The sequence below is a fragment of the Aricia agestis genome, chromosome 16 (assembly GCF_905147365.1).
Source record: "Aricia agestis chromosome 16, ilAriAges1.1, whole genome shotgun sequence".
Taxonomy (NCBI): domain Eukaryota; kingdom Metazoa; phylum Arthropoda; class Insecta; order Lepidoptera; family Lycaenidae; genus Aricia; species Aricia agestis.
This window is the reverse complement of record NC_056421.1, coordinates 4,782,927-4,796,957: the sequence shown is the minus strand read 5'-3', so window position 1 is coordinate 4,796,957 and position 14,031 is coordinate 4,782,927. Positions and strand designations below refer to the sequence as shown.

Below are 14,031 nucleotides of genomic sequence, written 5' to 3'. Positions count from 1 at the left end.
AAAATAATTTATAATATTTGACTTAATATAATATGTAAACTCAGCATAATTAACAAAATTTATATAAACATTTAAAATATTCAGCAAATATTGAAACGGCAACAAAGCATGTGTACCCACAGTTTACTCGCTGAAGCCTGAAAGAGAAAAATAATCTTTGTTTAATATTATCCAGAACTCAGGACATCACACTACATAATAAACGGCGAGCACTATTTAAATGTTTTATAAAATTTAAATTTGTGTTCTCTTTATTCAATTATACATTTGCTAATTATTATAAGTTATAACTACAACCTTGTTATAATGGTGGGTTATTATTAGTATTATTATTAGTATTATTATTAGTATTATTATTAGTATTAGTATTATTATAAGTGGGTGACGTTTTTAAAGGCTGACAACGCACATGCAATTCTTCTGATGTTGTGAGTGTCCATGGGCATTGGGCTTTCCATCACGTGACCCTAATTTTATGTAAAAAATGTGGTATACATTATTTTAACGTATACCATACGCACACGCCTACAATATGTGTGTTGTAACATGTATGCGAGCACACACATACACACAGTTATAAACACACTATACACATGCACACACGTCCACACGTACCGGTATCACTCGTCTAGCCGCAGCCCGCCGATGCTCAGAAAGGTGTACGCGTTGTGCAGCGCCAGCACCGGCACCGCAGTGAGCGACACGCGCGCGCCCGCCTCGCCCAGCTGCACCTCGTCCCAGCGTGCGCGCACGCAGCCCGCCTACAATTTAAAAAAGTTATCAAAAATAGAATTTACTTTATCGCATACATTTTCTGGGGATTAAAGTACATAATGTATCCGAGACTCAAGGTTATTCTATACCAAATTTTATTCAAATTGGTTCAATGGTTAAAGCAGACAGTCATGTCAATTTGTTGTTATTCTTCTATGTTATAAGCTCTGGCTGTGCTCTGTCCTTGTATGTTTAGTAAAGATGTTTTATTATTATTACTTTCGCATTTAAAATTGAAGTACGAATTTAAATTTAAAAAGTTGTAATGTTTTTTTTTTTCATTTCGTAAATTTTTATTTAATTACTTACTTTACACTGGCAGAATATTGCAAAAACCGATTATTTGCCGTAAATAAAAGGAGTTCATGTTCATCAAAGTACTGCCCACCTGGTAGAAGACCCGCAAGCACACGGCGGGCGGCGGGCTGCGGTCGCTCCGCAGCTTGGCGAGCGCGTACGTCAGCACTGCGCGCAGCTGCTCCGCCGTCATCGCGCCCACCAGCGCCGCGTGACGCCGCCGCGCCTCCGCGTCCGCGAAGCCCGCGCTCCACGACGATGGAGATGAACCTTATAATATGAATAATGTTAAATTAAAAAAGTAAAAAACAACGATTCAAAAATTTTAAGCAGATAAATCCATTTTTCATAGATTTTTTTCAGCAATGAACACAGGCTGATTATGACGAACTTTAGCTATGAACACTCTCGATAATGTCAGCTTTAAAACAAAAAATTAGATCAAAAATAGGTCCACCCGTTTAGATGCTACGGTGCCACGGACAAACACACAAGCACAGACATACAAACACGTCAAACTTATAACACCCTACCTTGGTAACAGTCACTAACAACCCTATTAACGACGCGATGTTGCCAAGGTCAAAGATTAACAGTTTTTTTTTTTTATAAAGGTTGGTTATGAGCCTTTAAAATTAGATAACATCGGCCAAACTCTGACCTCGTCGCTATCCCTATAATTTCAAATGACATAATTTTACCGCTTTTAACAATTTAAACTTCATGGATATAATGAGATAACGTCCGTCGGGCCCGCTGATTGTAAAATAAAAATAAAACAACACATACCTGTGGAGACATTACAGACGATGGCGGCGACGGTGTTGTCGTAGTTCCACCGCCGCGTTATAGCCACTTTGTACTCGCCCACGCTGCAACCGGTTTCCTCATCTGTATCAATTTTTTGAATTTAAGGGTTTACTATTATAGTATCATTATATATGTCGCAGGCACATTGTATAAAAATAATATGTTTTAAAAAACGGCGCTGTTTTGTAATGCGGCGTGTCGACGTTTAGCCGGATTGTAATTGCGATACGTTCTTCAATAAGGTGGCCCACGTTTAGCCGCATCGTAGTCCTAGGTAAGTTATAGGGTGACCATGATTGCAAAATAAAACAATGCTGCAATGAGTGGCCTTCATTAAATTTTGGTAAGCACTCAGAGAATAAGCAAAAAATTCTGGATTTATCTTTTGTTTTATGACGGTCGCCGGCTGCTGCTGCAGCACGCTCGCTTCGCTCGCTCGGCTCCCTCTGTGTTGTGGTCTAAGTTCTAACCTAACCTACTTTTGGACTTTCTGGATTGTGTTTGTTTTTATTTTGGCGGGGGGGTGCGCCCCCCGAGCCCCCCTTTCGGGGGGGCTGCGCCCCTCCGTCCCCCCGCTTCGGTATCCGTGGTAAGTAGGCCTTAATAAATAAATTAATAATGAAATGAAATAAAATACTGAAATGTTTTCTCTGCTGACCGAATGTATAATCTTGCCGACCAAGTAAACTTTAGGCTCACACATTTTAGTAACTTACACAAATTGGCATGGGTAAGTTTTGCTTGCTGGATGGATAGCTTAGAATATCAAAAAGGATCACATTCTTATCTAAACTGTGTCCGACCACACCAAATTTTTGAACACAGTATGTCTAGCGTTAATGTTTTGCGAAGTTGAAGAAGCCAGTAACAGCTGTTTTGAGCGATTATAATAATTATTACGATTTGTGACGTCATGTTGCAGTTGTGGCGTGAAACTCAGGTGTAGGGGTATATACATAATATTAATTAATCATTCGTATAAAGTTATATTTTGATTTTTATTGCTTAGATACTGTTGTAATTTGCCAGTATAATAAATTATTATGTAATTAATATTTATTTTATTTACTTCCGAGTTCCGACCATATTATAATGAATAATATCATATGTATATTATACAGGGTGTAACAAAAACAAGTGATAATACTTTAGGGTGTGGACGTGTTCCTTGTAGAGAGTTCACTGTGAAAGTAGCAGCTCTGAAAGACGAACATTTTTTTTCACTTTTGTATGGGCAAGGGCCCGAGTGTCACGAGTTTCCCCATACAAAAGTGAAAAAAAATTTTGGTCTTTCAGCGCTGCTACTTTCACAGTGAACTCTCTACAAGGAACACGTATACACCCTAAAGTATTATCACTTGTTTTTGTTACACCCTGTATATATTTATAATTTGTATTCTTCCTGATTAGTTTGTACTGACGCCAGTGTACATCTGTCGAGCGATTTGTCAACTAGCAAGGCCTCACAGAATACCAGGGATCGCGGTGTAGGTAAACTATGCCGCGATCATCACCTGAGTGAGGTCCTTTTCGGCGGCATTCGCATTGCACCGCATTGAATGTGCTATTTTTTATAATTGTAAACTTCATCACTTTACATTGTTTTTTTTTTTTGTACTTATGTTTTTTTTATGTTTTTACTTTTATGTTGCTGTAATTTTATGTTTTTTGTACTTTTTTTTCTTTACTTCTTTTTTTTATAACTACTTACTTGTGTCATGTGAACCAAATGTCCGTTGTAATGTGGTGTAATGTGTATGTGTTGAATAAATGTTTATTATTATTGTTTATTATTATTAAGTTATTCACAAGGCCGGATTTATAATTTTTACTAGACGTTCCGCGGAGCTTCGCCCGCATAAATTAGATATTTCACAGAAAAATTATTCCACAAGAAAGATCCTTCACGTGGTTTTTTTTTTATGAAATAAAGGGGGCAAACGAGCAAATGGGTCACCTGATGGAAAGCAACTTCCGTCGCCCATGGACACTCGCAGCATCAGAAGAGCTGCAAGTGCGTTGCCGGCCTTTTAAGAGGGAACAGGGTAATAGGGGAGGGTAAGGAAGGAAAGGGAAGGGAATAGGGGCGGGTAGAGAAGGGAAGGGAATAGGGGAGGGTACGGATGGGAATAGGGGAGGGTAGGGAAGGGAATAGGGGAGGGAAGGGAATAGGGGAGGGTAGGGAAGGGAATAGGGTAGGGCATTGGGCCTCCGGTAAACTCACTCACTCGGCGAAACACAGCGCAAGCGCTGTTTCACGCCGGTTTTCTGTGAGAACGTGGTATTTCTCCGGTCGAGCCGGCCCATTCGTGCCGAAGCATGGCTCTCCCACGTATATTACTTCTTATATGTGCCAAATAACAGAAAAATTGCTCCAGTAGTTCGTGAGATCAGCCATTTCAAATAATTTCCCCCGTTTGCTTACGCTCCTTTTAGTCTTAGCGTGATAAAATTTAACCTATAGCCTTCCTCGATAAATAGGCTATCTAACACTGAAAGAATTTTTCAAATCGGACCAGTAGTTACTGAGATTAGCATGTTCAAATAAGCCCTTTCCAATAATTTCCTCCGGTTTTTTTCCAATTCCTTTGCTCCTATTAGTCTTAGCGTGATAAAATATAGCCTTCCTTATGCCTTCCTCGATAAATGGGCTATCTAAAACTGAAAGAATTTTTCAAATCGGACCAGTAGTTCTTGAGATTAGCGCGTTCAAACAAACAAACAAACTCTTCCGCTTTATAATATTAGTATAGACGAGTATAGGCCACTTTAATTTTGCCGCCTATACGTACGAACTCTGCCGCCATCCTAGGACGCTGCCGCTCCGCTCCCCCCAGGGCGCCATAGGACGATGCCGGCCATAGGCCATGTCCTATTTCCTATATAATACATAAATCCAGAGCTGAGTTATATACGTACAGTCAAACCGGTCGTTGTCAGTGTGCGCCCAGGCGTGCCACTCTAGCGCGGCGGCGCGAGGCAGCGCCGGTATTAACACAACTTGGACCATCGCGCCCGCCGTGCGCCGCTCTAGCGCCCGTCGCGCCTCCCGCGCACCGCCGCGACGCGTCACGTAGCATACGCTCTGGAATAATATAGTTCAAGTTAAAATAGGTTCTCAACGCAACTAGAGATATGTCGGCTCATAGAATATACCTCTATAGTACTATCAGAGAAAATGATTCCTAGGCAGATGGAGACCCCGTAACTTTGCCTAAGCGGTGAGTGGAGCACCATGGGGTTTTAGTGGGTAGTTCCTCGGAGAGTCCCACATACCCGGACGGACCATTTAAAGGCCGGCAAAGCACCTGCAGCTCTTCTGATGATGCGAGTGTCCATGGGCGACGGTAGTTACTTACCATCAGGTGACCCGTTTGCTCGTTTGACCCCTTATTTAATAAAAAAAAATACCCCGGCCGATGTCCCCAATTCGCCGGGGATGCGTAATGCATTTCCGCTTCAAAAAAAAATAAAGGCAGATGGCGACAGATTCGGCAAAAATTGACTTAACTTAACCCGACCAAGTTATTTAGGTTTGCCATCTGACTATAAATCTTATTAATTATTCATAATTCTCTGGTAATATTTACCACAAATAAATAATGTTAATTATAGTGTAAATACCAATGTTTTGTGCTTAAAAAAATTCTCTCGTTTTTTGTGAATACAGAATTATTAACTTTAAAACCACCTATAAATTCTGTATGTATGAATCAAAATCAGTCGTATATCGTGTATGTATGAGTCAAAATCAGTCGGTAACTCGCTATGTAACATGGCGGCCGTTTAACCGACATGATGGCGGCCGTCATACACAAAATGACCGCCGTTGTACACAAGATGGCGGCGTACCTGCACGACGCTGCGTATGTGTGCGCGCGGGTGCACCGCTCGCAGGACGCGCGTGAGGTGGCGCAGCGCGAGCGCGCACTGGCGCCGCGTGCCGCCCTCCGCCAGCCGCATGGAGCCCGGCACCAGCGCGATCTGCCCGCACGTGCCCACTACCTCGCCAACCTTTTTCAAAAAAATAAATACTCATTAATACTTGAGATATCATAATACCTCTTGACTTGTTGTGATGACGTCATTACCACGGTAATAATATCTACAGTATTTTGTCTCGCGCGTTTCTTAGAAGTAAACGCAGCATATTTTATGGTCCGCTGTCTATATCATTTACTTTTCCAATATGCCAGACAACAAGCAGATCTGGTACAGTTATTTGCTGTGTAAACATCTTCATTAGGTAAGGCCTTATTGCGCTGATACTGTCTTTTCAACGCGAATATACTATACTAGATGACGCCCAACTCCATTGCGCCAAAATTCGTTTATCGCGCGGGGACCGTACATTTTTTTCGGGTCAAAAAGTTTCATATGTCCTTTCTCGGGACTCAAAAAATCTCCATGCCAAATTTCGGCAAAATCGGTTCAGCGGTTTGGGCGTGAAGAGATAACAGACAAACTACAGTGTGTTAGTGTAAACCCCATTATCCTTGAAACCATCAAATGAGCCTGTCAAAATGAACAACTTTTTCTATGAGAACAATGCTGGGAACTAAAAAAAAAATGTCGTGTTCTGTCATATGGATGCCCGGATCAGCAATTTGTATGGATATGAAGACGGATTTTTTTAGTTCCCAGCATTGTTCTCATAGAAAAAGTTGTTCATTTTGACGGGGCCATTTGATGGTTTCAAGGGTAACGGTGTCTACACTAACATCTTGTATAATATTAGTACTGGATTACCTTGATAGCTTGACTATAAGGTCCTATGTTGGCGGGAGCCCAGTGCGAGATCCCCTGTACATGCATCGTGACACGCTCCTTAGTGTTACAGTTATCACAATCTTGTATCTCGTTGCTGTCTAGTTTATACGCCACCTGAAAAACGCAGCAATGAGAAGTTAATAACTATGTACCAACTATAAATATTATAAATATAAAGTATATGTTACCCGTGACATTATCACAAATATTTTGACATCTCATTAATAATATTTGGATCTGTAGTTTAGACATTATGGCTTAACAAATATACACACATGTAGACTACCAAAACTGTCAGATAATTAAATTTTTGTGTTTGGAAAGTTGATTAAAAGCACAAGTCACAAATGTAACCATCATAAGACTCAGCTTTAACTTTACACAAAACACTATCATCAAACAATTACACAAAAAACAAATAAGTTTTCCTCATCCTAATATTATTAGTATCAGAAAGTTGAATAAGCACTATCTATTAATGTGTAAAACAGGCTCAAAATATAGTTTCCTAATATGCGCAATAAGCATTGTCTAGAATCTAGACCAGGGGTCACCAATTAGTTTCGCTCGTGGTCATTTCATGTTTTAAAACAAACATGAAATGACCTTCGCGCTCCACACATTTTATACAAGGTGTAACAAAAATAAGTGATAATACTTTAGTATGCGTACGTGTTCCTTGTAGAGAGTTCACTGTGAAAGTAACAGCGCTGGAAGACCAAATTTTTTTTTTTCACTTTTGTATGGGGAAACTCCTGACGCTCGGACCCTTGCCCATACAAAAGTGAAAAAAATTTTTCGTCTTTCAGAGCTTCTACTTTCACAGTGAACTCTCTACAAGGAACACGTACACACACTAAAGTATTATCACTTATTTTTGTTACACACTGTATAAAAAAATTATTAAACAAAGGTAATTACGGAAATTAGAAGATTGGAGTGAAATATTGGTGCAAGCTTAACGGCGCATTTTCACTGGTCGATAGGGTCCGCATGCGGAAGATTTCTGAAACGCATGCCACGACCAGTAAAAATGCGCCATTCGTTGTTATAGACTCCCCGTATGCCGTATATCGTACGAGTTAACGACTAATGAAAATGCGCCCATAGATATTGACATTAAATCCTGGAGATGTTGAAGTCCTAAGATGAACGAAGATCATCTTCGAACATGCTCGGTCCGCACACAATGTGTCGGCGCGGCGGCGCGGCGGTCCGGATGCGGACCGCGGTCCGCCATTTGGTGACCCCTGATCTAGACTTTAGTGGCTTCAGGCATGATATAAAACAGTAGAGTTGAGTAAAATTTCCTCTCAGATTTAATATTATAAAGAACACATACACAGCCTAAAGTATTAACTTAGTTTTATTACACCTTGTATAAAAGAGGCTTAAGATTTACTCACAGCATCCAATATGAGTCCAACATCGTTTGGTAAAGGACATTGTACACACACTCGAGTCGGGGGATTAGAGAAGGAAAATGTCTTCACGTATACATTATTGAGCTGTGTGTACTCTCCCATGTCCCTCATGTAAATGTTGACCGAACAAACATCCTGTAGCACCAGCCCTTCCGACTCTAGTAAATCTGAAATCATATAATATTGTAGATGTAGATTTAGGGGTTGATCATTTTAATAAGGAAAATATCTAGGCGTTCTGAGGACAGACATTTGAGAACAGACAAGTATTTTTTGCATCTATAAAAGAAAAAAACTATGTGTACAGTTGACAGAAAATAAGAATCTTTTTGACATCATTGTTTTGAGTTTATGACATTGATGTGCAAAAACAATTTAATGCTACCTTTAAAATACATATTAAGTATCAAATTACAACAACTAACAAGCATATTAATAATATCATGATAATTAACAATTTTTTTGCTAATTCCTCAGTTTCTTTTCAATCGATTAATTTTATTACTAAGCTGAAAGTACAAAGTCCACATTTTCAATTTTGAAAAGAATCTTGAGAAGACTAATGATTGCTAAATAATGTTCTATAATATGTCAGCAGTATTTTATTTTGTGATAAACAACGTAGGTATGTAATTAGAACTAGATGTTGCCCGCAACTTAGTTTGCGTAGAAATTCGTTTATCGCGCTGAAACCGTACATTTTGCCGCTATAAAACGTCCTTTTCTGGGACTCAAAATATCTCCATACAAAATTTCATTCAAATCGGGTCAGCGGTATATTATAGTAAGGTAAAATGGTGAAATTGGCACTAAATACTTAAGTAAAAGACACAGTTTCAGACTACTTGGGGGGATATTAGATTATCATAATATATATTGGATCCGAGATCATTGAGTCAATGATATTGGATAATGTAATATAGACATATGATTCATTTCTTCCTTGATCATAGATTTTTGACATTTGCTGAGAGATTGGATCCAATACGGTCATAGAAATAGGTGTTGCCAGTTATTTAACATAAAAAAGAGTTTTTAATTTCTTGTTCGTTAATACGTTTCAAATAATGTAATGGAATTATTTTTCTAATTATATACTTGGATAATCTTGCTAAAATAACAAAAAAACAAGCCATATTAAAAATGACGATGTCTTTTGACAAATCGAATTCTCTGAGATCTAGTAACCCTGACGTCAATACCTGTCAGCGTTAGCGCTCTCCATTGGCTATTGAAACCACATATGACGTAAAATAGGATCAATGAAATATGATAATGTAATACGCAGATATGATCAAATGATCATATATATTGGATCCTATCATATCATAGAGATCATATCATAGAAATGATCCAATATAAATGATAATGTAATACCCCCCTTAGACTGATACTTTTACTATTAGGTGGGAGAAATTGCGTTTAACTTACATAAATATTCACATGGCTGCAGCTAATTTGATATAAGCATTCATGATTTTATACCTCAAGTACGAAGTGGTTGCCAATAATAACATGAGAAGCTACCAAATATCAATATTACGTAAATCATCAAAGCTGATAATGGAAAAGCAAACACCCTCGTACAAATAAATGACTCTTATCATTTAGCTAATTACAACTGAAATGTTGTCAACCTCGTTTATCTCTGCATCCATACGTATTAGATAACGTGCAACAAAATAAACATGCATTCTAAATAAAAAGCCCTGAACAAGTTTACCTACTAATAAGTTTATTTAAAGCATTCTCCGTCGCCAACGCTGTGTCCACTCCTTCGCCGATGATGCCTCCGATGAAATACCATCCATGATCGTTGCTGTAGATTGACCTATGATCTAGCACCGGCGCCATCGAGCTCAAATCACTAATCTCATCGTAAAAAAAGTTGTCCTCCCCCTCATCCTCGTCGTGGCTATCCATCATATTGAGCTCGGAGGTTATATCTGTCTCTTTCTTCCCTGCTGACAGCAGAGGATTTAAATCCTTCTGTTTCAATTTCTCCTCCTTTTCTATTTTCTCAATTGAATCTAGCTCAGATTCACTATGCTCTAAATCACTTATGTCACTAAAAACTGTATCATTTAAATCTTTTATAAAATCTAAAGAACTTTTCACAGTTGGAGGTAGTTTGATTGTACCATCAAAGTTTTCTTTGGGTTCAACATGCAGTTTCAAGTTTAGGTAGCCAACTGGCGCGACTGGGTCGTCTGTGTGTAAAATCATTTGCTTCTCATCACTGGTAACAAACAGGAAATTCATGAATATAACACTGTTTAAAAATTTTTTTTTAATGGATAGTCTTGAAGGCTTTTTTTAAACATTATTGTAGTAAACTTAATACTTACATAACTAATTTCTTCTGGAACAGGGGACAATCAAGAGTAAAAGTCTCATATTCTCCACCTTCCCCACAAACATTCAGACCATATTTCTTATTCATGACTAGAAGATGTGGCTGTATGTCTTTTAATTTCATTCCTAAATGAACTTTTGGATCTAAACCAAGTGCTGCAACCTTAAAAAAGAGAATATCTGATAAATATTGAATTAATGCGTATACAGATAACAAAATCCGACGTCATGACTATTTTCTAAGGAGTTATTACTGAGTAATGGCTATTTTTAGCTAATTTGCATTTAGCCAGTAAGTTTAATATATTATTAATTATGAAATTTGCTTCTAATTATTAAAACAGTGATTTATATGAATCCTTCGATTGCGGCTTTTTGGAAATCAATAGATTTCCAAGAATCCGCAATCTCGCGGCCACATGTGGCCTCTTGGGAGTTGAAGTGTTAATTACCTTTATGATGATTGCATCAACTTCACTAGCAATCATCTCTTGCAGTAAATCTTTTTGGTTCCTTCTCCACAAATATGCAAGTGATAAAAGACCCAGCCTTTGACATCTAAAACATTAGAAATAATCATTTTATCGACTGTTAGATGTTTCCTGCAACTTTACATAATAACACATTTTTCAATATGAAAAACTTACACATTTTCCACTCTTACTCTTTGGTAATCTGACAATATGGCCCCACATGAAACTGCTTCTACATCTAAATCATTCTGGAAATGCAAAAAATATTTTTAGAGGATTTAATTTTAGCTTAGCTTTACATAAGAGTAACTTTTTATTAAAGATTTATTTACTTTAACTCGAGACAAAAGTCTGTATAAATCCTCTACTTCATCATTGCTCGTCGGCTTATAGTCCCGGCCCTGATCGACCGCTTCTCCCGATATTATCTCCCTGTAAAGAGGAAGGCCCATCGCCTCTGCATACAGCTCAATGCCTTGGTGCCCAACTGTTTGATACATGTAACTGTCGATCTCGTCTGAAATGTACGTAACGAGTACACGGCCATAAATTTACAAAGAAACATGTCAATTAGCAACACATTTGTTTCACTTGTTACTTTTATTTTTATCACTGGTTACACTTAAGTGTAATGAACAATAAAGCACTCTAGTTAAAGACTAATCTAAATTTACATTAGTGACTAAAGTAACCTTTATTTGATGGTTGGAGATTGGCCAGAGCCACTATAGTGTGGCCGGCGCCGACGCACTGCATCATATTGTAGCAGCTGTCCTTACCGCCACTTATCAACGCTACCGTCCTCATATTGTTATTATTATTTTATCACTTTAAACACAATCGCGTATATTACATAACTTTTATAAAAATAATACCGTGCAAAAACAATGTTATGCCAATTTCACAATTTATTATTTTCATATCAGCACCATTTCTAAAAAAATTACTGGCGGTTGTGAGTATTAAATAATTACAATTAATAAATAAGGAAAAGCTCAAGATGTAACATCTTCGTTATCTATTTAATTAACATTTTTTAAATAAAATGTGTAACCCCACACGTTCACACATACAAAAATGACAATTTTGTTTGACAAATCACAAATTTGAAATGTCAAATGACACTTTACGATTGGAAAATGTCAATTTTTTTTTTTATCTAGACTAGTGTTGTAACAAAAAACTACTTTAGGGTCAGCTTCTCACTGTTTAGTAATTGGCAAACTGCCTGTTAAGTGTTATTATTATTATTACAGAAGCAGCGTAAGGCGTGGGCACTGGGCGGTGTAGGCGACCGCCCACGGCCTCGCGGTCCTAGGGACTCCTCCCCTTGGACAGCGCGTTTTTTAGGATTTACGAATATCAAAAAAATCTTTAAACAAAATCCGTCTTCTTGCATCATCCATCAACCATCAGGGGGCCTCGCAAAATATATTTTGCCCACATAAAATTTAGGTCCTGCGCAGTTGCGCTGCCACTGTATTATTATTACTAGCCGTTTCAAGTGTCACGCTGCTGGGCAAAGACCTTCTCCTCTTTCCTTCCACGCGTCCCTTTGCTGTGTTTAGACTTTGGCCACTACTTATTTACAGCGTCTAGACTCTATTTCGTCGCGCCACCTTTTCTTGGGTCTGTCTGCCCCAGTTTCGCCAGTTTCGGTTGCCATATTTTCATAACTAGACGCGCCCATTTGTCCGGGTGCATGCGGGTGACGTGCCCTGCCCAGCTCCACCTTACCAGCAGCTTTTCACCAATACCATTAGGATAATGTATTTAGTGTGACTTTTGGTTGTAAATTGTGCTGTCTTGTATGGTATTATACCATACAAGACAGCACAATTTACAACCAAAAGTCACACTAAATACATTATCCATAGCTGGGCACCGTTAATCAAATAGTTAACTTCGTTAATCGTTAATCCGTTAAAAAAATGTCAGCTTCGTTAAACGTTAAAGCGTTAAAAGACCTATTCACGGCAGGACTGCATGGCAGTCCTGCAGTAAATGGGCCTCACTGATTGGTTCACACTCGGTGTTGCCGGCCGGAAATCTCCTTTTACATTTCAGACGAATTAACGCAAGTTAACGTTAATCGTTAATCCGTTAATATGTGTAATATGGCCTTGTTGTAACTTATAATTATCATTGCGTTAGTGTACATACAAAACCTGTTGGTTTAAGGTTTTGGAAGTTAACGGGTTGGAGACAAAACAAAATATTTGTATAATTATTGTATTCTACCTAACCAAATTATATTGCACTCTTCTTTGTCAACATGCAAATGATTTATAATAACAATAAACAAATCACTCTCTCTATAAGCACCGGCGCTGAGTAATGAAATGATAAAACGAAACAAATCTCTTCTCACTCGCATGCGCCTGAAAATGTATATTATCTAGTATTATTTTTGTTTCGTCTGAACCTGTTTTCGCGCCGCGCCGCGGTGCCGTGCGGTAAATTGTAGGCATTGGATTAACGATTAACGGACTTCTGCATATTAACGGTAGTTAACCAGTCCGTTAATATTTTTAAAAGTTAACCTAAAAGTTAATCCGTTAATCAAAATGTTAACTTCGTTAATTAACGATTAACAAGTTAATGCCCAGCTATGACATTATCAATCTAATATATAAAAATAAGTCGGGTTTTCCTTCCTGACGCTATAACTCCAGAACGCATTAACTCGTTTCCACGGCATTGCATTCGTTGGAAAGGTTTCGGGCTCCGTGAGGTCTATAGAAAAATAATTAAAAAAAAAACTTCAAAAGAAAAGTATAAAAACAGGGAAAATCATTTTTGGCAAAACAATGTTTGCCGGTACAGCTAGTAATTTTTATAGACGGTTACAAACTGGGAGTGTAAGCGCCATCTTTTGTCGAAAAAAGTAAACCACCAAGACAAGAATGTAAATTAAATATAAAATTATTTTAGCATTCTACAGGCATTTTCCACATTTTTGAAGTTATTATTGAAAAATAAGAATTCATGTATGTGAAATCATAGTGAGATTAAGCAGGAAAATATTGCAAATGAAGATAATACTTTAAATCTTAATGTATTGAGTCATTTTCCAGCGTCCGTATGTTAAGTGTAGCCGGTAAAGAAAAAGATTGAATTTTACTCAA

At 38.1% G+C, this 14,031-nt stretch overlaps 1 protein-coding gene across 1 annotated transcript; it reads right to left on the bottom strand.

Annotated features, from left to right (window-relative positions):
* Positions 1–21: 21 nt before the first annotated feature.
* LOC121735095 (diphthine--ammonia ligase) lies at positions 22–11,965 on the bottom strand. The gene is made up of 14 exons (XM_042125790.1): positions 11,596–11,965; positions 11,236–11,420; positions 11,078–11,151; positions 10,883–10,988; positions 10,424–10,593; positions 9,803–10,314; positions 8,058–8,242; positions 6,631–6,765; positions 5,734–5,895; positions 4,801–4,966; positions 1,861–1,962; positions 1,163–1,341; positions 616–761; positions 22–137 (listed from the first exon to the last, which is right to left on the bottom strand). The coding sequence occupies exons 1-13, from the start codon at positions 11,708–11,710 to the stop codon at positions 621–623; spliced, it is 2,232 nt and encodes a 743-aa protein (XP_041981724.1). The 5' UTR covers positions 11,711–11,965; the 3' UTR covers positions 22–137; positions 616–620.
* Positions 11,966–14,031: the final 2,066 nt, after the last annotated feature.

Coding starts and splice junctions, on each gene's coding strand:
- LOC121735095 (XM_042125790.1), bottom strand. CDS start 11,710: ATGAGGACGGTAGCGTTGATAAGTGGCGGTAAGGACAGCTGCTACAAT. Junction 10,315..10,423: donor TTCCAGAAGAAATTAGTTAT/GTAAGTATTAAG, acceptor GTTTGTTACCAG/TGATGAGAAGCAAATGATTT. Junction 5,896..6,630: donor CTTATAGTCAAGCTATCAAG/GTAATCCAGTAC, acceptor TTTTTGAAAAAG/GTTGGCGAGGTAGTGGGCAC.